Raw genomic sequence first — 20,352 nt, 5'->3', positions numbered from 1 at the left:
GGACTAAGGATGACATGTTGGAATCAAATTTACATTTCATTTGTTGTTGTTCAGGTCACACAGAATACTGTATCCACTTTTACCGAGAATTTAACACATTGGGGTTTCCCCCAGGCTGCTGCCTCTACATCATTGGTGTGAACACATGCTTTTATATCTTTAATTATATAGTGCTTTAAAAAGGAGCCAAAGTCACATTACAATTGTCAAGGTTTTTCACACCATGATCCCCCCAGTCTTTCCTTCCCCAGGACACTCACAGCAGCAGCCTTGTCTGGATGTCAGGCCAGGAGTCCTGGAGCTGCCGGTCACAGTACATGCGGAACAGAATACGCAGGCTACAGGCTAGACTACTAGTCTCCTGCTTCAGCAGATTGGGCTTCGACTTCCCCTTAAATCCTGAGACAGAGCCAGGCAGACAGACAGATGGATGGACAGAGAGACAAGAGCATCCTATATCAAAACATTAATATGACAGCCTGGCCGATTAGCTCATTTGATAAATACTGTAAACACACCTGCTCTCCAGAGTGCAGTCCTCTGCTCGTTGTTGGAGTTGAAATCTCTGGCGAAGGTGTGCGACTCCAGCAGGCAGTCCAGCAGCTTGAAGAGGTGCTGGGAGGAGAGGTGTCTGTACATGCCCTGCTCCCCCTGTCCAGGGTCCCCCTCCTCTACAGCCTCCTCCAGGGCATCCCTCTTGGACAGACACAGCACAGAGCCTCGGTCAATTCCCCAGCAACATGTGTTTTGGGTGTAGGGTATCAAAGCCATAATTAACTACATGTTAATAAACATCATGACTTTATATTCATAAAGGACAGACATGGTTGTGATAAACCTGTGCCGCAGCCATATTGTCTGCATCCTCCTTCTTGCTGGTTGCCGGGTAGAAGACGATGTTGTCAATGGTCTGGATCAGCTCCAACTGCACAACACACTTGATGAGCAGCCCTGCAAACAGCTTCTGGTCTGACATCCCTGACACAGAGCAGAGAGGCATCAGGTCTGACATCCCTGACACAGAGCACAGAGGCATCAGGTCTGACATCCCTGACACAGAGCACAGAGGCATCAGGTCTGACATCCCTGACACAGAGCACAGAGGCATCAGGTCTGACATCCCTGACACAGAGCACAGAGGCATCAGGTCTGACATCCCTGACACAGAGCACAGAGGCATCAGGTCTGACATCCCTGACACAGAGCACAGAGGCATCAGGTCTGACATCCCTGACACAGAGCACAGAGGCATCAGGTCTGACATCCCTGACACAGAGCACAGAGGCATCAGGAAGATGACACGGTCACCCTGTTTATAGCTCCTAGCCAACTTTGCAGTATTATTATTATTATTATTATTTTAAACATTATTTGCTCAGAACGTTTCTTACATTGCTCTTTCTGATATTTATTTTAATTTGGGGGATTTGTGTATATTGTTAGTTATTACTGCACTGTTGGAGCTTGAAACATAAGCATTTCCCTGCACCTGCAAAATATAGGTACGCGACTAATAATACTTTTATTTGAATAAGAGGGACCAAAGAGAGACTGGGGTCAAACGTGGAAAATGACATGAAGGATAATGAGGTAGAGAGAGAAATGTGAATTGAGGGGCGAGGGCCAAATATTTCTGCAACCCGTTGCTTACTGGCGTGGGGTTTCCCTTTCCAGGTGTCATCGCTGGCGGTGGATATCTGGCTCTGCCCTCCTTTCTCCGACAGGGCCCTGTCATAGCTGTTCTGAGACTGGGTGTCAAAATCTACATCCTGTAAACAAACAGACAAATACAGCCAATGAGATGAGAAGGTTCGATCTGCATGTTTGTTTAAGAACTCATGTCATAAACAACAGGACCAGATCAATTTACAAGAGTCAAATCGCTGCCCTTTCTCTTGTTACTGTCTGTCTAATCAGGCTCAAAGGGAACTCTTGTCAGATGGTTCATAAATGTTATTGTTTGCTCACCATGTGTTTCCCATCACCAGCCTCCTCTTCCTGACCAGCCGGTCGCCATGTCAATAGGCTGTTGAGAAGTGCAAATAGAAATGTGCAAATCGTCAGTCATGTGGTCTGTGGGAGTAAGTGTTTCCTGTGTTCTGGCTGGCCACATGATGTGTTCATGAGTCACCATGGCCTGCAACAAGTTCTGCTCATGACTAGACAACATCTGACAGCACTGTTAATGCGCACACACACGCACACGCTCCTCATCTTCTCTAACAGTGTGTTTTCTGTTAATATATAAAACACACAGAATATATTACTGTTACGTTCATGGTGATGGGTTGCTGAAGTTGTGAGAACATCAAGGTGACAGACAGGCCGGCCGGCAGCAGAACTCACACGTGTGGGCTGGTGGTCTGGAAGATGTCCAGCATACAGGAGCAGGTGACGTTCCATACCTCTGGGCTAAACTTCTCCCCATTCAGGATGACCAGGTTTTCCAGGCAATTAATCCCTGACCGGGCCAACTGCTCATTATCTGCGGGAAGAGAAAATACTGATGTCATTCACCATTACGTCACCTAACTTTACATTTCTGGTAAAATGTTACACATATAATTTTACGGTAGATATTTAATTAGTTAGGGGTGTGTGTGTGTGTGAGTCAGCTGTGTTTTTCCTCCCCATCACTGTTGAGAGGAAGGCACCCACCTTGTCTGACGCACCACTGCAGCTGAGTGAAGATGTCAGCCAACAGGACCTCACTAAGAGGTTCATAGAACTGGGTGAAGACGTCACAGATGGCGTACAGAGTGTGGTTACAGGTCGTGGTCATCCACTCATGCTTCTACAAGAAGTCACAAGACACAAAAAAATATAAATGCAACATTTCAGAGTCAGCCAGTCACAGTTCAGGTAATCAGTCACTTGAAATAAACTCAAAGCCCTAATCTATGGATGTCACATGACTGGGAATACAGATATGCTTCTGTTGGTTAGATAATTTAGAAAGAAAAAAAAGTAGGGGCATGGATCAGAAAACCAGTCAGTATTTGGTGTAACCACCATTTGCCTCATACAGCATGACATATCTCCCTCACATAGAGTTGATCAGGCTGTTGATTGTGGCCTGTGGAATGTTGTCCCAATCCTCCTCAATGGGTGTGCAAAGTTGCTGGATATTGGCGGGAACTGGAACATGCTGTCGTACACATCAATCCAGAGCATCCCAAACTTGCTCAATGGGTGACCTGTCTGGTGAGTATGCAGGTCATGGAAGAACTGGGACTTTTTCAGCTTCCAGGAAATGTGTACAGATGTTTGCGACATGGGGAGGTGCATTATCATGCTGAAACATGAGGTGATGGCGGGCGAATGAACAGCACAACATTGGGCCTCAGGATCTCATCAGAGTATCTCTGTGCATTCAAATTGCCATGGATAAAAGGAAATTGTGTTAGTTGTCCGTAGCTTATACCTGCCCATACCAGTGGGGTTATTGACATCAGCAAACCGCTCGCCCACAGGTCTGTCATCTGCCCGGGTACAGTCGAAACTGGGATTCATCCATGAAGAGCACATTTCTCCAGCGTGACAGTGGCCATCGAAGGTGAGCATTTCCCCACTGAAGTTGGTTACGACGCCGAACTGCAGTCCGGTCAAGACTCTGGTGAGGATGACGAGCACCCAGATGAGCTTCCCCGAGACGGTTTCTGACTGTTACACGTGGTCTGCTGTTGTTAGGCTAGTTGGACATACTGACAAATTCTGACAAACAGCTTATGGTAGAGAAATGAACATTAAATTCTCTGACAACCGCTCTGGTGGACATTCCTGCAGTCAATATGCCAATTGCACGTTCCCTCAAAACTTGAGACATCTGTGGCATTGTGTTGCATGACAAAACTGCACATTTTAGAGTGGCATTTTATTGCCCCCAGCACAAGGTGCACCTGTGTACTGATCATGATGTTTAATCAGCTTCTTGATATGCCACACCTGTCAGGTGGATGGATTATCTTGGCAAAGGAGAAATGCTCACTAACAGGGATGTAAACAAACTACAGCATTTGAGAAATAATATTTTTGTGCATATGGAACATTTCTGAGATCTTTTATTTCAGCTCATGAAACATGGGACCAACACTTTATGTTTATATTTTTGTTTAGTATAATTCCAGCAGAAACTCCCATAGGGCCACAAGCTTTTTTGTCTTGGACAAGGCTTACTTAACTACTTACGTAAGGACAATAACTTTAGTCACCCACCTCGGTCTGCTACTCAGGGAGCTTCATATTGTGGAAGATACGGAAGGACAATAACTATAGTCACCCACCTCGGTCTGCTACTCAGGGAGCTTCATATTGTGGAAGATACGGAAGGACAATAACTATAGTCACCCACCTCGGTCTGCTACTCAGGGAGCTTCATATTGTGGAAGATACAGAAGGACAATAACTATAGTCACCCACCTCGGTCTGCTACTCAGGGAGCTTCATATTGTGGAAGATACGGAAGGACAATAACTATAGTCACCCACCTCGGTCTGCTACTCAGGGAGCTTCATATTGTGGAAGATACGGAAGGACAATAACTATAGTCACCCACCTCGGTCTGCTACTCAGGGAGCTTCATATTGTGGAAGATACGGAAGGACAATAACTATAGTCACCCACCTCGGTCTGCTACTCAGGGAGCTTCATATTGTGGAAGATACAGAAGGACAATAACTATAGTCACCCACCTCGGTCTGCTACTCAGGGAGCTTCATATTGTGGAAGATACGGAAGGACAATAACTATAGTCACCCACCTCGGTCTGCTACTCAGGGAGCTTCATATTGTGGAAGATACGGAAGGACAATAACTATAGTCACCCACCTCGGTCTGCTACTCAGGGAGCTTCATATTGTGGAAGATACGGAAGGACAATAACTATAGTCACCCACCTCGGTCTGCTACTCAGGGAGCTTCATATTGTGGAAGATACAGAAGGACAATAACTATAGTCACCCACCTCGGTCTGCTACTCAGGGAGCTTCATATTGTGGAAGATACAGAAGGACAATAACTATAGTCACCCACCTCGGTCTGCTACTCAGGGAGCTTCATATTGTGGAAGATACAGAAGGACAATAACTATAGTCACCCACCTCGGTCTGCTACTCAGGGAGCTTCATATTGTGGAAGATACAGAAGGACAATAACTATAGTCACCCACCTCGGTCTGCTACTCAGGGAGCTTCATATTGTGGAAGATACGGAAGGACAATAACTATAGTCACCCACCTCGGTCTGCTGCTCAGGGAGCTTCATATTGTGGAAGATGCGGAAGACGATGCGGAAAAGGTCGTGCCACCAGTGCTTTTCAAAGGTGTGTCCGTAGCTCTTCATAATCTCAAACATCACAGTCAGACCCCTGTGACAGAGAGACGCACATAATCATACATGAATATCTATTGGGCTCAAAGCATCAAAGTTGGTTACAGCCAACTATAGAGCCAAACGTCACGTTCGAATGATGCGCGCATACTAGCAAACAACAATCCTCGTAGCAGATAGCTAACTAGACACTGATGTCAGAACCATGGTAAACTTAGCAGTGAGTGAAGACCATGAAAAACACAGACTGACGAGTATAGCCATGTTCAACAAGTATATCATTCTTCTGGCTTTATCTAGCTGTATTTGGGATATGTTACCTTGCCTCGCTGGCTTGCTTGGTAATCAAATCTGCGATGTTATAGACATTAACCATCTGTTTACGTGTTTGCAAACTTGCAAAAGCTGCATCTGAAGTCGGACATGATCGTGCTTACTTCCAAGTAAACAAACCACGTTCCGATTTGGAACTGCGTGCGTTACCTTTGGCGACGCGGACAGGAAATGGGTCTATACCTGTACACAGACCTGAGGTCACATGTTTTACCTGGTCCTTATGTCCAGCTTGCAGCGGTTGATGATGCAGGACAGCTCAAAGAGGATAGGGAACCAGCCTCTCACCCACACCCGGTCCCCTGGGGCCACGTTCATGTCGTCACTGGTGTACTCCCGCAGAGCCTGGGGACAGACCGGGAAGACCCTCAGAGGAATGTAACAGGAACACCGTGATGCAACATTCTCAGATGGCGTACAGTGCAGGCTTGATTAGAGAGCAATGTAGCAGTTTGTAATCTAGGTCTGGGATGTACTTGGGGATTCTGTGTGGTACCCTACCCGTGGCCCGTGTGGTACCCTGCCCGTGGCCCGTGTGGTACCCTGCCCGTGGCCCGTGTGGTACCCTGCCCGTGGCCCGTGTGGTACCCTGCCCGTGGCCCGTGTGGTCCCTGCCTGTGTGGTCCCTGTTAACTCCAAATGACAACTAGGTTTCAGTGGCTGTTGAACGTTTTCCTCATTTGAACCCTCAACAGTATTACCTGTCATGGTTGAAGGTCTCTGCTCCATTTCCTGTGTCAGTTTCAGTGTCTATATCAGTGGCTGGAGACATCTAGTAGGTCCTGGGCCTATTAATATGTCATTTTCGATAGGAGGCTGATTCTCAGCAACAGCCCTTCCAACTGGTTGATCATTTACTTTTCACAATCTTGAGAGATGCACTCTGACAACGGTGCAGCCCAGGCCTCACAAATATCACCACACCTTCTTGGCCAATGACTACTCCCGGTCCTTTCCACTCGACAGTCAACTCGTTTGTAGTACACTTTGTTTCCAGTCTCATCTGAGGGGACGAAGCTGCGAATTCTCTCTGAACACTCTCTGCTTCAGTGAACGCTTTACTCGCTGCATGTAGTGCTGAAAGGTGCCGTCCCAACCTCACACTGGTCCCTTCTAGTTTGTTTATGTGTCAATGACTCCCATAAGGGATGGTCTGCCAACAGGCAATTTCATTTCTCTTTGTATTATTTTTCAATCATTCAGTAAGGGGATATCTGCTGGGACCACCTATGTTTTAATGTGACACTTAATCTGACCTATTTTTGCTGGTATCATGATTTTCACATGGTGTACTTCTTTCATATTTAGTTGACTGACATTGCTATCAAACCATTTAGCACCACACACACACACTGTGCGTGTACACACAGTATGACTCACAGCAGGTCCTATAGGACTCAACTATAAAGACCTGTGTCAGAAGCAGACTGTTTTGAAAACAGAGTTACACTGCTCTCTCTGACATTTTCCTGTTAGTTTTTATGAGGACAATCATGTTAATCTTTAACCCATTGGTAAGTGCTTTGACAAATAGCACATTTTGATCTCCTTCCATAACTGTCAAGTGGATTTGTGCAGGGCAATGGCGCCCTCGTCTGGTTGTCTTGAGAACGTGACTTGTTGGCACCTTTTCTCTGCTGCTCGGTGTGGTATACCTTGTCACTCACTTGCATTCCATCTGTTATTATGACAGCCATCTTTTACACCCATTTTTTTTTTGTACCAACTTCATTGATGCAAAAATTAGCACAGTACAAACAGTCAAAGCCAACTTTCTCCCTACCATCCATACAGGCAGTATCTACCAATGTGAAAGCTGACAGGCAGACTACCCCGCTCGCGCAAAATAAATGTAGAAATCTATATTATTTAATTATTGCACCCACACTGCTCGCGCCCGCCAATGAGCGTCTGCGATGCCAAGGGCTAAAATAGAAGTCAGTTCTATTTCTGACACACATCACGCTGCAAGTCCTGCCTCTCCCATCTCCTCATTGGTTTATAGAAGCAGGTACCCACGTGCCATCTCCTCATTGGTTATACCCACGTGGGTGACTGAAAGACGAACGAGGTCGGTGGTGGTAATGCACCTAATTTATGAAAGTTGCCAATCGCAATATAAAGTCAAGAGAATAAAAAGCCTAGGAGGAGCGATGACGAAAAACGAGTCGGTTGACCATTTTATGTGTGGATTAATTGTCGGAGTAGAGGACCATGTGCATTTCAGGTAAAATAACAACTCAATGTTTATATCCCAGGACAAATTAGCTAGTAAGTGCAAGCTAACTAGCTAAATTTCCATAAATGTTTAATGCTTTTTGACCTGTCCCCAAATTAATATAATTGGTTCAGAGTTTGTTTTGATATTTTAACCTGCGTGTCGTGATCGTGTTTGGTGTGGGGGGACAATGCTTGATGGTGCACGCGCGCAGCCGGTTTGGGCTCCGTGTAACACTGCATCCGGAAGAACCACGTCGTACTTGCACATCCTATTTTACCTCTGTTCGAAATCAATTATGTCGTCCGTCATTGCAACCAACAGTGGTGTAAAGAACCTAAGTAAAAATACTTTAAAGTACTACTTAAGTAGTTTTTTGGGGTATCTGTACTTTACTATTTATATTAAAAAAGGAACGTAACCACATTCCTAAAGAAAATATTTTACTTTTTACTCCATTAATTTCCCCTGAAACCCAAAAGTACTTGTTACATTTTGAATGCTTAGCAGATCATGAAAATAGTCTAATTCACACACTTATCAAGAGAACATCCTCGGTCATCCCTACTGCCTCTGATCTGGCGGACTCACTAAACACATGCTTCCTTTGTAAATTATGTCAGCGTTTGAGTGTGCCCCTGGCTATCTGTAAATAAAAATTGTGCCGTCTGGTTTGCTTAATAAGGAATTTGAAATGATTTATACTTTTACTTTTGATACTTAAGTATATTTAAAGCCAAATACTTTTAGACTTTTAGTCAAGTAGTATTTTACCTTGAGTCATTTTCTATTAAAATGCATCTTTACTTTTACTCAAGTATGACAATTGGAAACTTGTTTCACCACTGGCAACCGAAATGTCTCTAGTAACACTGTCAAAGTTTGAATATGCCTCGTAGGTACTGCTTTTCTCTTCTTTAAGACACACAGAATCTAGTGCTCTAATCAGAGTTCCCATACCATCATCCTGGTTCAAATCCTTGGTGGATATTTCCAGTGCTGTATCTCTTGCTCTCCCTTCGAGCGTTAATACCACCACAAGTGCTTGCTTTTTCTAGTCCAGATTGGTAACCCATGTCCAGATTTCAAGTTCCTTTTTCCAACTGTTTTTTTACCCTACCTGTGTGGTGCCCACCCTACCCGGGGCCTGTGTGGTGCCCACCCTACCCGGGGCCTGTGTGGTGCCCACCCTACCCGGGGCCTGTGTGGTGCCCACCCTACCCGGGGACTGTGTGGTGCCCACCCTACCCGGGGCCTGTGTGGTGCCCACCCTACCCGGGGCCTGTGTGGTGCCCACCTGCGGCCTGTCTGCGACATATTTAGCACAGTGGCGGATGAGCCGGATGGCCTCCATACTGGTGTCAGGAAAGGCAGCGTTGCACACAAACTCAGACAGACACTTGACCGCATCCTGGAAGGAGTCTATGGCTGCTGCAAAGTGCTGCTGAAACGTGATCACTGTGGAGGGAGAGAGAAATTGTTAAATCAGCAGTCCATTTCTCTACAGAGTTGGCCGTCGACTGTCAGTCAAAATGGTTAGCCACAGTCCTGATGTGACTGACGGTACTCACTGACTATGTGGCCAGTAGTCTGGAAGGCCAGCTCCACAATGGTCTCGTCGTGATCCGAGGCGGCCTGGTGGAACACAGAGAAGATGTTCTTCCAGCCGGAGCGGATATTGGCTGCCTGAGAGTTTACCATCTGGGCCACACAGCGGATCACCATGTCCCTGATAGTGGGAGACCTGTGGAGGAGAGGGGGTCAAACAGTCAATGGTTTGTTGTGAGTGTGTAGAGGGAGGGTATTCCCTCATCATATCCTCAAAATTGACCCAAATCACCTCTGCCTCTGTCATTTTACTCCCTTCACATGACCTATTTCAAGAACTGTCCCTTCCCCCTGGTCCATCTCTACCTGTTCTTCTTCACGATGTGTTCAAATGGCCGGAGGAAGTCCTTCTGGAAGCGGAAGTTAGCCAGCTCTCCTTTCTCCAGGAACTTCATTGACAGCTGCCTCAGAGCGTCCACCGCAAAGATGGCCACATCCTCGTTGGGGTTGCAGCCCACCTGGCAGAGTAGCAAACACACAGGCATAGATCCACAGTCAATAGATAGGCTACGTCTTTGCATAATCAGGTTAGATTAATAGATTAAAGGGATATTTTGGCAATGAAGTCCTTTATCTACTTCTCAGAGTCAGAGGAACTAGAGGATGCCGTTGTTATGTCTCTGTGTCCAGTACGAAGGAAGTTGGAGGTAGTTTCACGAGCTAATGCTAGGAAGCATAGGCGCAATGACTGCAAGTCTATGGGAGTCTGCTAGCATGCTACCGCTAACTTCCTTCATACTGAACCCAGAGACAAAAATGGTATCCAAAGTATCCCTTTAATACTATCGATGGACTAACAATGCTCAATGCAGAGTCTCCACTAAAAGTGTTTCTTAGTCCAGAAGTAGGCTTAATCTGGTTCTGGGAAACCGTTCTTACTTTAGGTAGTCACTCACCTTGTTGAAGTGGTCTCCAATGACCTGCCAGATGCGTGACCACTGCAGACGGATGCGGTTCATGTTGTAGTAAGATATCTCTACTATCTTCTGCAGACTGAACATCCTCGGCTGGTGAGCAGAGGCCAGCTCATCCATGGAGACCGCACACAACCACCGCACAAAGTCCACTAGGAATAGGACACAGGACGACGTCAAGAGACACATGCACACTGCCAGATACAGAGAAACACACAGAGAAACACACAGAGAAACACATGCACACTGCCAGATACAGAGAAACACACAGATCCACTTACCGACTGCATTTCCATCTAGCTTTGTGGAACCAGTGAAGATCCTGCAAACAAAGCAAAAGGTAGGTCATGTACTTCCAAATAGCACAATCCAGATCAGATGGCATACAGTACATGACAAAGTATAGATGTCTGACTGCAGACATGGTGTATGATGATCATGTGTTATGGCTGGGCGGTGGCCAAAATACAATATCTTTCACATTTGATGGTGTTTGACAGTTTTTGAATAATACAAGTTCTAAATATGCTTGATGACCAGTGTATGGTAAGGTGTCAACACATACTTTCTAAGTTACTTTAAAATGGGGCTTTCACCATTCGGATTGTATTTATACTGTTCCAATAAAACTTTAACCAAAAGTTGTAATATAGTGGGGACTTTGAATACAGTGTTGTTTGACATGACAACGAATGAAAAAGCCAAGGAGGGGTTATTGTGACAGGGTAGGAACCAAAGTGTTGGTCAGTGTTTCCCCAGTGGATCCTAATTAGATGTTACATTAAATGTTTGCTATTACTGTAGCTTTGATGTTGCTAACTAAGTGTAATTATAGAACCCTTGTGGATTTATATTAAGAAGCAATGTGGAAATCAGCATCGTTGTCATGAATATCTGCAGCATTGACCATGCAGACTGTCACTGTCACTGACTCGTGGTAGTGCAAAAACTGCTCTCCTTGAGTGACAGGGGGCGGGGCTTGGTGTGTGTGGAAAGAGAGAGTGAGAGAGACAACTCAAGTAGCAAATGTAGTAAACTATAAAAATGGACATTAAAACATGCGCAGGAGTGGCGTAACACATTTAACAAACCAAACATTGAAATACCGTTACACAAGGTAAGGTAAATACCCAAACCAGTCCGTGCATCAATACCGGAATATAGTAAAATACGGTATACTGTCCAGCACTGTATCGCATCTCTCTCACCTGTCCACAGCCACCATTACTCAGAGAGCTGGTCTCTCACCTGTCCACAGCCACCATTACTCAGAGAGCTGGTCTCTCACCTGTCCACAGCCACCATTACTCAGAGAGCTGGTCTCTCACCTGTCCACAGCCACCATTACTCAGAGAGCTGGTCTCTCACCTGTCCACAGCCACCATTACTCAGAGAGCTGGTCTCTCACCTTTCCACAGCCACCATTACTCTCAGAGAGCTGGTCTCTCACCTGTCCACTGCCACCATTACTCTCAGAGAGCTGGTCTCTCACCCGTCCACAGCCACCATTACTCTCAGAGAGCTTGGTCTCTCACCCGTCCACAGCCACCATTACTCTCAGAGAGCTTGGTCTCTCACCTGTCCACAGCCACCATTACTCAGAGAGCTTGGTCTCTCACATGTCCACAGCCACCATTACTCAGAGCTAGGTCTCTCATCTGTCCACAGCCACCATTACTCTCAGAGAACTGAGATGTGTTCGCATACCCATACTAACATACTGTATACTTAATGAGTATATAGTACATACTATTTAGTTCATTTTAGTACACTGTAAACAAACAGTATCCTTTCAGTTGAGCGTACCTGCTCGTCGCCTGTCTACCGGAAGTTGATGCTGTTGCTATGCAACCTATTGCTAGCTTTTTAGCGTAACAAATTACTAGTTAGACATTTTATGACTTTGGTTGTGTTCTAAAATTCAATCTGGAGTGCCAGAGTGCGCTCGTAAATTCAGAGCGTTTCGCACTCGCAGCGCACACTGGACGCTCTGGCCGACGAGTAGGGTTTATTTGAGCGTTCTGACCTTACAAAGGCAGTCAAGCACACAAGATAATGTTGGCTAGCTTGCTAGCTACTTCCAGACACAAATGAGACCACTGACCATTTTACTCGCCCTAGCAGAGCTGGTTAGGCAGTTATGTTATCCAGAGCGTTGGTGACTAACTGTGCTACTGGCAACAATTTAATTACGCTTTTTTGCCGACTTTTACGGACACTGGCCATATTCGGGTGTTGAGTGCTCGTATATTCATTATTCTGTGCTCTGGAATCGAAGTAGATCGCCAGAGCGAATTTACGAAAGCACCCGAAAGTCCCTTGAGAACGCACAACGACTATACCATTTAGCTAAGCTAACATGCTGACCAGACAGGACACATCGCGTGCGCGTCGCAAAATAAATTTAGAAATCAATGTTATTCAATTATTGCACCCACACTGCTCGTGCACGCCAACAAGCGTCTGCGATGCCAAGGGCTAAAATAGAACTCCTTTCTATTTCTGACGCAGATCGCGCTGCAAGTCCTGCCTCTCCCATCTCCTCATTGGTTTATAGTTTACAATTGGCTCATTCATCCCCCTCCTCTCCCCTGTAACTATTCCCCAGGTCGTTGCTGCAAATGAGAACGTGTTCTCAGTCAACTTACCTGGTAAAAAAAATAAAAAAAAAATAAAAAAAAATAGAAGCAGGTACCCACGTGCCATCTCCTCATTGGTTATACCCACGTGGGTGATTGAAAGATGAACTGTTCTGCCGATTGTCGTGGTAATACTATGAAAGTGTAGATGCCGATCACCATATAAGTTCAAAGATGAAAAAGCCTGGAAGGAGGAGAGATGACTAGAAACGATTCGGTTGGCCGTTTTATGTGTGGATTAATTGTCGGAGTAGAGGACCTTGTGCATTTCAGGTAAAATAACAATGTTTATATCCCAGGACAAATTAGCTAGCAACAGCAAGCTAGCTAAATAGGACAAATTATCTAGCAAGTGCAAGCTAACTAGCTGAATTGCCATACATGTTTGTTTAATGCTTTCGACCCGTCCTCAAATTAAATGTCATTGGTTCAGAGTTTGTTTTGATATTTTATCCAGCGTGTCGTGTTCGCGTTTGGTGTGGGGGGACAAAATAAATTTACGCGCGCAGCCGGTTTGGGTTCCGTGTAAGAATGACAGGAATAATCAAGTCAGTAAACGTTGGGTAGTTAGTTAGATAGACAATATTCTGGCAAGTTTGATGTATAATTAAGCCAACTAATGTTAGGTAACATTAGCTAGCTAACATACCGGAAAATACTGCTGTAATGATATGTGGTTCATAAGAACAGCGTAGCGAACAAATTGTCAGCCAACATAACCTGTAACGTAACTTATTTGAAAAGTCATTACATTGTTCAACAATTTCTTAACCTTTGTCATAATTAGTTAAAGCAATGAATTTAAATCCGCTCTCGTACTTCGGCTGCATATTTTCCGCCATTTTCTTCAAATCTGAAAACGATGTGAAGCCACGCCCATTTCCTCTAGAATTGCATTATGGGCCCTAAAGTACGGAAATAGTGTCCTCTGCATGTATACTTTATATTTTGGCGAATTTAGTACGACATCCGGGAACTTTTGGCATACTAACTATATCCATACTATGAACAGTAAGCATACTATATACGCAATTCACGTCACAAATAGTACAGTTAGTGCAGTTAGTATGAGTATTCAAACACATCTCTGGTCTCTCACCTGTCCACAGCCACCACTACACTCTGAGAACTGGTTTCTCCCACTGACTCCTGGATATGAGCCATCTGCCTCCGGTCTGGACCTCCAACCAAGGTCCCTGCAACAGGAAACACATTTAACACACCAGTTACTTGCCAAACGGCACCCATATCCCCTACATAGTGCACTACTTTTGATCATGGTCCATAGATCCCTGGTCAAAAGTAGTGCACTATTACAGGGAATAGGGTGCACTTTGAGACACTAACTCTGTCTTGAAACACCATTTACACAGTCAATGTCCTTGATGTTCAAGAGCCCTGTGAGACCTACCCAGTCCCAGGGTCATGAACTCCTCTCCCCCGGTGGGGAAGCCCTTGATGCCGGCCTGGCTATCCCGAACCACTCCAGAGATGTAGCGTGTCTTCACCCCCGTGCCAATCAGCTGGGCCAACTCCAGCTGGCTGATACACCGCAGGATCTGCAGAGAGAGAGAGTTAGGGCCCAGAGGTGAGCCTCAATGTTCTGTTTAAAATGTCTCTACCAAGTGCTACAGTATATAACATGGGTTGGATTCCTGACTAACAGAAGAGATGAGAGGCAGGGTTGGGAGAAGCCCTCTGACCTACCTCGTGCCAAGAGTTGCCCAGGTAGTTTCCGTCTGTGTGGGCCACAGTGATAAGGGTCTTGATGGTGTCGATGTTCTTCTGCTTCATCTCAGTGATGCTGGAGCTGGCTGTGAGCAGGGTGAACCGAGCCAAGGCTTGGACATATGCATCCCTCTCCAACTACACAGAGACAGACAAAGCCACAGACAGACGGGTAATTAATGTTAAAGATGAACATATAAGACACAAAACTGTCTCTTCTAGGTTATTTAAGTTCATGTTAAGTCTAGAACTATGTTTGATTGGGGGGGGGGGGAATCAACAACAAAAATAATATTTGGTAAGTAAAGTGTATAAGGCTGTGTTTACACAGGCAGCCCACGAATTGGCAAAAGAGCTGATCTGATTGGTACAAAAAAAACTATTAGTGGAAAAAGATCAGAATTGGGCTGCCTGTGTAAACCTAGCCTAAGGTTGCTACATTAGATGTTTTAGAAGCGGAGGTCTAGCTGTGTAGCCAGGGGAGACAACTAACCTGCATACTGAAGATGCATGCAATCCTGACAGCACAGCGGATCCCCTCCAGACACAGAGAGGCCACCTCCTGGTCGTCACAGTCCTGTAGGCCCACACTGAAAGCTGCCAGGAGAGGGGTCCACGCCAGCTGAAATACACAGGCAGGTAGAGCACACAGGTTTGAATCCTTTAACTTCGTAAAGAACATCGGTCACACACACACACAGGGTGAAGTCATCTTCTGGCACAGGTGATAGTCTGGGCTTCTGCATCTACATTTCTTGCTCATCTACTCATAGTGGTGTCAGAGGAAGGCACAGAGCATCAAGGACCTCGGACCTCCCAACCACCAGCTGTGCTCTCCCTTACCGTCAGGCAGATGCGAGGTCTGATATAAACTGTTTCTGAGCCTGTTGGTATCTACAAGCCATCAGACTTCTGAACACTGCAACCGAACTGACCACCTGGTCTGATTCTTTGCACCTTAGTACACATGTACACACACCGTGTACAAAACATTAAGAACACCTTCCTAATGCATTAGCATCGAACAGCCCCCGTGATATGCAACTTCTCAGGGAAGTTACGAACAAATATACACAGGCAGTTAGGAAAGTTAAGGTTCGCTTTTTCAAGCAGAAATGTGCATCCTGTAGTACAACCTTAAAGTTCTGGGACACTGTAAAGTCCATGGAGAATAAGAGCACCTCCTCCCAGCTGCCCACTGCACTGAGGCTAGGAAACACTGTTACCACCGATAAATCCACTATAATTGAGAATTTCAATAAGCATTTTTCTACGGCTGGCCATGCTTTCCACCTGGCTACCCCGGTCAACATCCCTGCGCTCCCCACAGCAACTTGCTCAAACCTCCCCACTCCTCCTTCACCCAAATCCAGATAGCTGATGTTCTGAAAGAGCTGCAAAATCTGGACCCCTACAAATCAGCCAGGCTAGACAATCTGTACCCTCTCTTTCGTATCGTCTGAGATCCCCATAGATTGGAAAGCTGCCGCGGTCATCCCTTTCTTCAAAGGGGGAGACACTCTAGACCCAAACTGCTACAGACCTATATCTATTCTACCCTGCCTTTCTAAGGTCTTTGAAAGCCAAGTTAACAAACAGATCATTGACCATTTCGAATCTCATCTTCTCCGCTATGCAATCTGGTTTCAGAGCTGGTCATGGGTGCACCTCAGCCACGCTCAAGGTCCTAAACGATAACATAACCGCCATCGATAAGAGACATTATTGTGGAGCCTTATTCATCGACCTGGCTAGGGCTTTCGACTCTGTCAATCACCACATTCTTATCGGCAGACTCAATAGCCTTGGTTTCTCAAATGACTGCCTCGCCTTGTTCACCAACTACTTCTCAGACAGAGTTCAGTGTGTCAAATCGGAGGGCCTGTTGTTCGGACCTCTGGCAGTCTCTATGGGGGTGCCAAAGGGTTCAATTCTCGGGCCGACTCTCTTCTCTGTACATATCAACAATGTCACTCTTGCTGCTGGTGATTCTATGATCCACCTCTACGCAGACGACACCATTCTGTATACCTCTGGCCCTTCTTTGGACACTGTGTTAACTAACCTCCAGATGAGCTTCAAAGCCTTACAACTCTCCTTCCGTGGCATCCAACTGCTCTTAAATGCAAGTAAAACTCAATGCATGCTCTTCAACCGATCGCTGCCCGCACCTCCCCGCCCGTCAAGCATCACTACTCTGGGCGGCTCTGACTTAGAATATGTGGATAACTACAAATACCTAGCTGTCTGGCTAGACTATAAACTCTCCTTCCAGACTCACATTAAGCATCTCCAATCCAAAATTACATCTAGAATCGGCTTCCTATTTCACAACAAAGCATCCCTCACTCATGCTGCCAAACATACCCTCGTAAAACGGACCATCCTACCGATCCTCGACGTTGTCATTTACAAAATAGCCTCCAAAACCCTACTCAACAAATTGGATGCAGTCTATCACAGTGCCATTTGTTTTGTCACCAAAGCCGCATATACTACCCACCACTGCGACCTGTATGCTCTCGTTGGCTGGCCCTCGCTTCATACTCGTCGCCAAACCCACTGGCTCCAGGTCATCTACAAGTCTTTGCTAGGTAAAGCCCCACCTTATCTCAGCTCACTGGTCACCATAGCAGCACCCACCCGTAGCACGCGCTCCAGCAGGTATATCTCACTGGTCATCCCCAATGCCAATTCTCCTTTGGCTGCCTCTCCTTCCAGTTCTCTGCTGCCAATGACTGGAACGAACTGCAAAAATCTCTGAAGCTGGAAACACTTATCTCCCTCACTAGCTTTAAGCACCAGCTGTCAGAGCAGCTCACAGATCACTGCACCTGTACATAGCTCATCTGTAAATAGCCCATCCAATCTACCTCATCCCCATACTGTATTTATTTATCTTTCTCCTTTGCACCCCAGTATCTCTACTTGCACATTCATCTTCTGCACATCCTACCATTCCAGTGTTTAATTGCTATATTGTAATTACTTCGCCACCATGGCCTATTTATTGCCTTACCTCTCTTATCCTACCTCATTTGCACACACTGTATATAGATTTTTCTACTGTATTATTGATTGTATTTGTTTATTCCATGTGTAACTCTGTGTTGTTGTATGTGTCGAACTGCTTTGCTTTATCTTGGCCAGGTCGCAGTTGCAAATGAGAACTTGTTCTCAACTAGCCTACATGGTTAAATAAAGGTGAAATAAAATATTGAGTTGCACACACTCCCCTCAGAACAACCTCAATTCGTCGGGGCGTGGACTCTACGTGTCAAAAACGTTCCACAGGGATGCTGTCCCATGTTGACTCCAATGCTTCCCACAGTTGCGTCAAGTTGGCTGATGTCCTTTGGGTGGTGGACCATTCTTGATACACACGTGAAACTGTTGAGCGTGGAAAAACCCAGCAGCGTTGCAGTTCTTGACAAACTGATGTGCCTGGTACGTACTACCACACCCCGTTCAAAGGCACTTAAATCTTTTGTCTTGCCCATTCACCCTCAATGGCAAACACACAATCCATGTCTCAATTGAATCAAGGCTTAAAAATCCTTCTTTAACCTGTCGCTTCCCCTTCATCTACACTGATTGAAGTGGATTTAACAAGAGACATCAATAAGGGATCATAGCTTTCACCTGGATTCACCTGGTCAGTCTATGACATGGAAAGAGCAGGTGTTCCTAATGTTTTGTACACTCAGTACATTCCTGCTACACACACAAACAACTGTTGCTACCAGACTTATTATACTGTTCAGTTTATACACTGACCCCCCATTCCCCAAAAGACGTGGAAATATTGCTATAAATTGTGCCTTCCTGTATTATACTTATGCAAAAAAATATATATATATTCTGCCATTATATTCGTATTTTTATCTAATAATATTTGTTCATGTTTTTGCATTGTCGAGAAGGAACCTGCAAGTAAGCATTTCATTGGACGATGTATACCATGTGTATCCCGTACATACGACTAATAAAACGTTCAACTCTCTGGGGCTTTAGGTTGCGTATCTGTAAAGCTCTTTGGGGTTTTAGGCTGGGTATCAGTAAAGCTCTTTGGGGTTTTAGGCTGGGTATCTGTAAAGCTCTTTGGGGTTTTAGGCTGGGTATCAGTAAAGCTCTTTGGGGTTTTAGGCTGGGTATCTGTAAAGCTCTTTGGGGTTTTAGGCTGGGTATCAGTAAAGCTCTTTGTGACAACTGCTGATGTAAAAAAAGGTCTTTATAAAACACATTTGGTTTGATTGAGGCTGACTGACGCTGCAGTACCTTGAACATGGGCCGGACGTGCTCCAGGTGGGTGGCGCTGAAGAAGGGGGCCTGGGCGTGGCTTACAGCCTCCATCAGGGCCTTGGCTGTCTTCGCCATCTGTTCCATCTCAACGTCATACAGCAGACGACGCTGCTTCTCATTGGCTACGCCTGCAAAGAGAGACCGCCCACATTATCACAACTAATCTCTCGTGGACAGACAACTTAAAAACATCTGATAAAATGATGTAAAATATTAGGTCTGGGTTGACAGTATCACATGACCAACACCTATGTTTCCTAGGCAACCCGTAGGGCTACAATTCCCTCTGGGCAGGTTGGCGTAGGGGTTCAGCTGACACATAATACATACAGGATTAGATAGTTTGTCAGAGAGACATGTGTTCAGACAGTTGGGACATTGAGGATTCTGCATGTTAAAGGTCATTAACATGACACTACAACAGCCATGTTAGAGCCCCATTAACATGACACTACAACATTATATAACATTCATGTTAGAGCCCCATTAACATGACACTACAACATTCATGTTAGAGCCCATTAACATGACACTACAACATTCATGTTAGAGCCCCATTAACATGACACTACAACATTCATGTTAGAGCCCCATTAACATGACACTCCAACATTCATGTTAGAGCCCCATTAACATGACACTCCAACATTCATGTTAGAGCCCCATTAACATGACACTCCAACATTCATGTTAAAGCCCCATTAACATGACACTCCAACATTCATGTTAAAGCTCCATTAACATGACACTCCAACATTCATGTTAAAGCCCCATTAACATGACACTCCAACATTCATGTTAAAGCCCCATTAACATGACACTCCAACATTCATGTTAAAGCCCCATTAACATGACACTCCAACATTCATGTTAAAGCCCCATTAACATGACACTCCAACATTCATGTTAAAGCCCCATTAACATGACACTCCAACATTCATGTTAAAGCCCCATTAACATGACACTCCAACATTCATGTTGAAGCCCCATTAACATGACACTCCAACATTCATGTTAAAGCCCCATTAACATGACACTCCAACATTATATAACAGCCATGTTAAAGCCCCATTAACATGACACTACAACATTCTATAACAGCCATCTTAGAGCCCCATTAACATGACACTCCAACATTCTATAACAGTCATGTTAGAACCCCATTAACATGACACTCCAACATTCTATAACAGTCATGTTAGAACCCCATTAACATGACACTACAACATTCTATAACAGCCATGTTAGAGCCCCATTAACATGACACTCCAACATTCATGTT

The 20,352-nt window shown here is 45.2% G+C and overlaps 1 protein-coding gene across 6 annotated transcripts in view; it reads right to left on the bottom strand.

Moving 5' to 3' along the window:
• Window positions 1–20,352, bottom strand: part of LOC139543025 (brefeldin A-inhibited guanine nucleotide-exchange protein 2-like) — a 44,098-nt gene that overhangs the window by 2,721 nt on the left and 21,025 nt on the right. For 3 of the 6 annotated variants that reach the window (XM_071349117.1, XM_071349119.1, XM_071349121.1), the window contains exons 19-37: window positions 19,047–19,198; window positions 15,262–15,390; window positions 14,748–14,906; window positions 14,452–14,599; window positions 14,140–14,236; window positions 10,683–10,723; window positions 10,384–10,553; window positions 9,794–9,945; window positions 9,451–9,623; window positions 9,177–9,337; window positions 5,876–6,006; window positions 5,236–5,365; window positions 2,659–2,794; window positions 2,347–2,485; window positions 1,969–2,026; window positions 1,652–1,769; window positions 824–1,014; window positions 519–696; window positions 261–399 (exon numbers count right to left, since the gene is read on the bottom strand). In XM_071349117.1, the coding sequence (XP_071205218.1) occupies window positions 261–399; window positions 519–696; window positions 824–1,014; window positions 1,652–1,769; window positions 1,969–2,026; window positions 2,347–2,485; window positions 2,659–2,794; window positions 5,236–5,365; window positions 5,876–6,006; window positions 9,177–9,337; window positions 9,451–9,623; window positions 9,794–9,945; window positions 10,384–10,553; window positions 10,683–10,723; window positions 14,140–14,236; window positions 14,452–14,599; window positions 14,748–14,906; window positions 15,262–15,390; window positions 19,047–19,198 (2,602 nt within the window). The remainder of the gene's footprint in view (window positions 1–260; window positions 400–518; window positions 697–823; window positions 1,015–1,651; window positions 1,770–1,968; window positions 2,027–2,346; window positions 2,486–2,658; window positions 2,795–5,235; window positions 5,366–5,875; window positions 6,007–9,176; window positions 9,338–9,450; window positions 9,624–9,793; window positions 9,946–10,383; window positions 10,554–10,682; window positions 10,724–14,139; window positions 14,237–14,451; window positions 14,600–14,747; window positions 14,907–15,261; window positions 15,391–19,046; window positions 19,199–20,352) is intronic. The other 3 variants (XM_071349120.1, XM_071349122.1, XM_071349123.1) reach the window with 3 other exon arrangements.

This window comes from Salvelinus alpinus, chromosome 17 (genome assembly GCF_045679555.1).
Source record: "Salvelinus alpinus chromosome 17, SLU_Salpinus.1, whole genome shotgun sequence".
Taxonomy (NCBI): Eukaryota; Metazoa; Chordata; class Actinopteri; order Salmoniformes; family Salmonidae; genus Salvelinus; species Salvelinus alpinus.
Note: the sequence above shows the minus strand (reverse complement) of the source record. Positions and strands in the feature narration are given on the sequence as shown.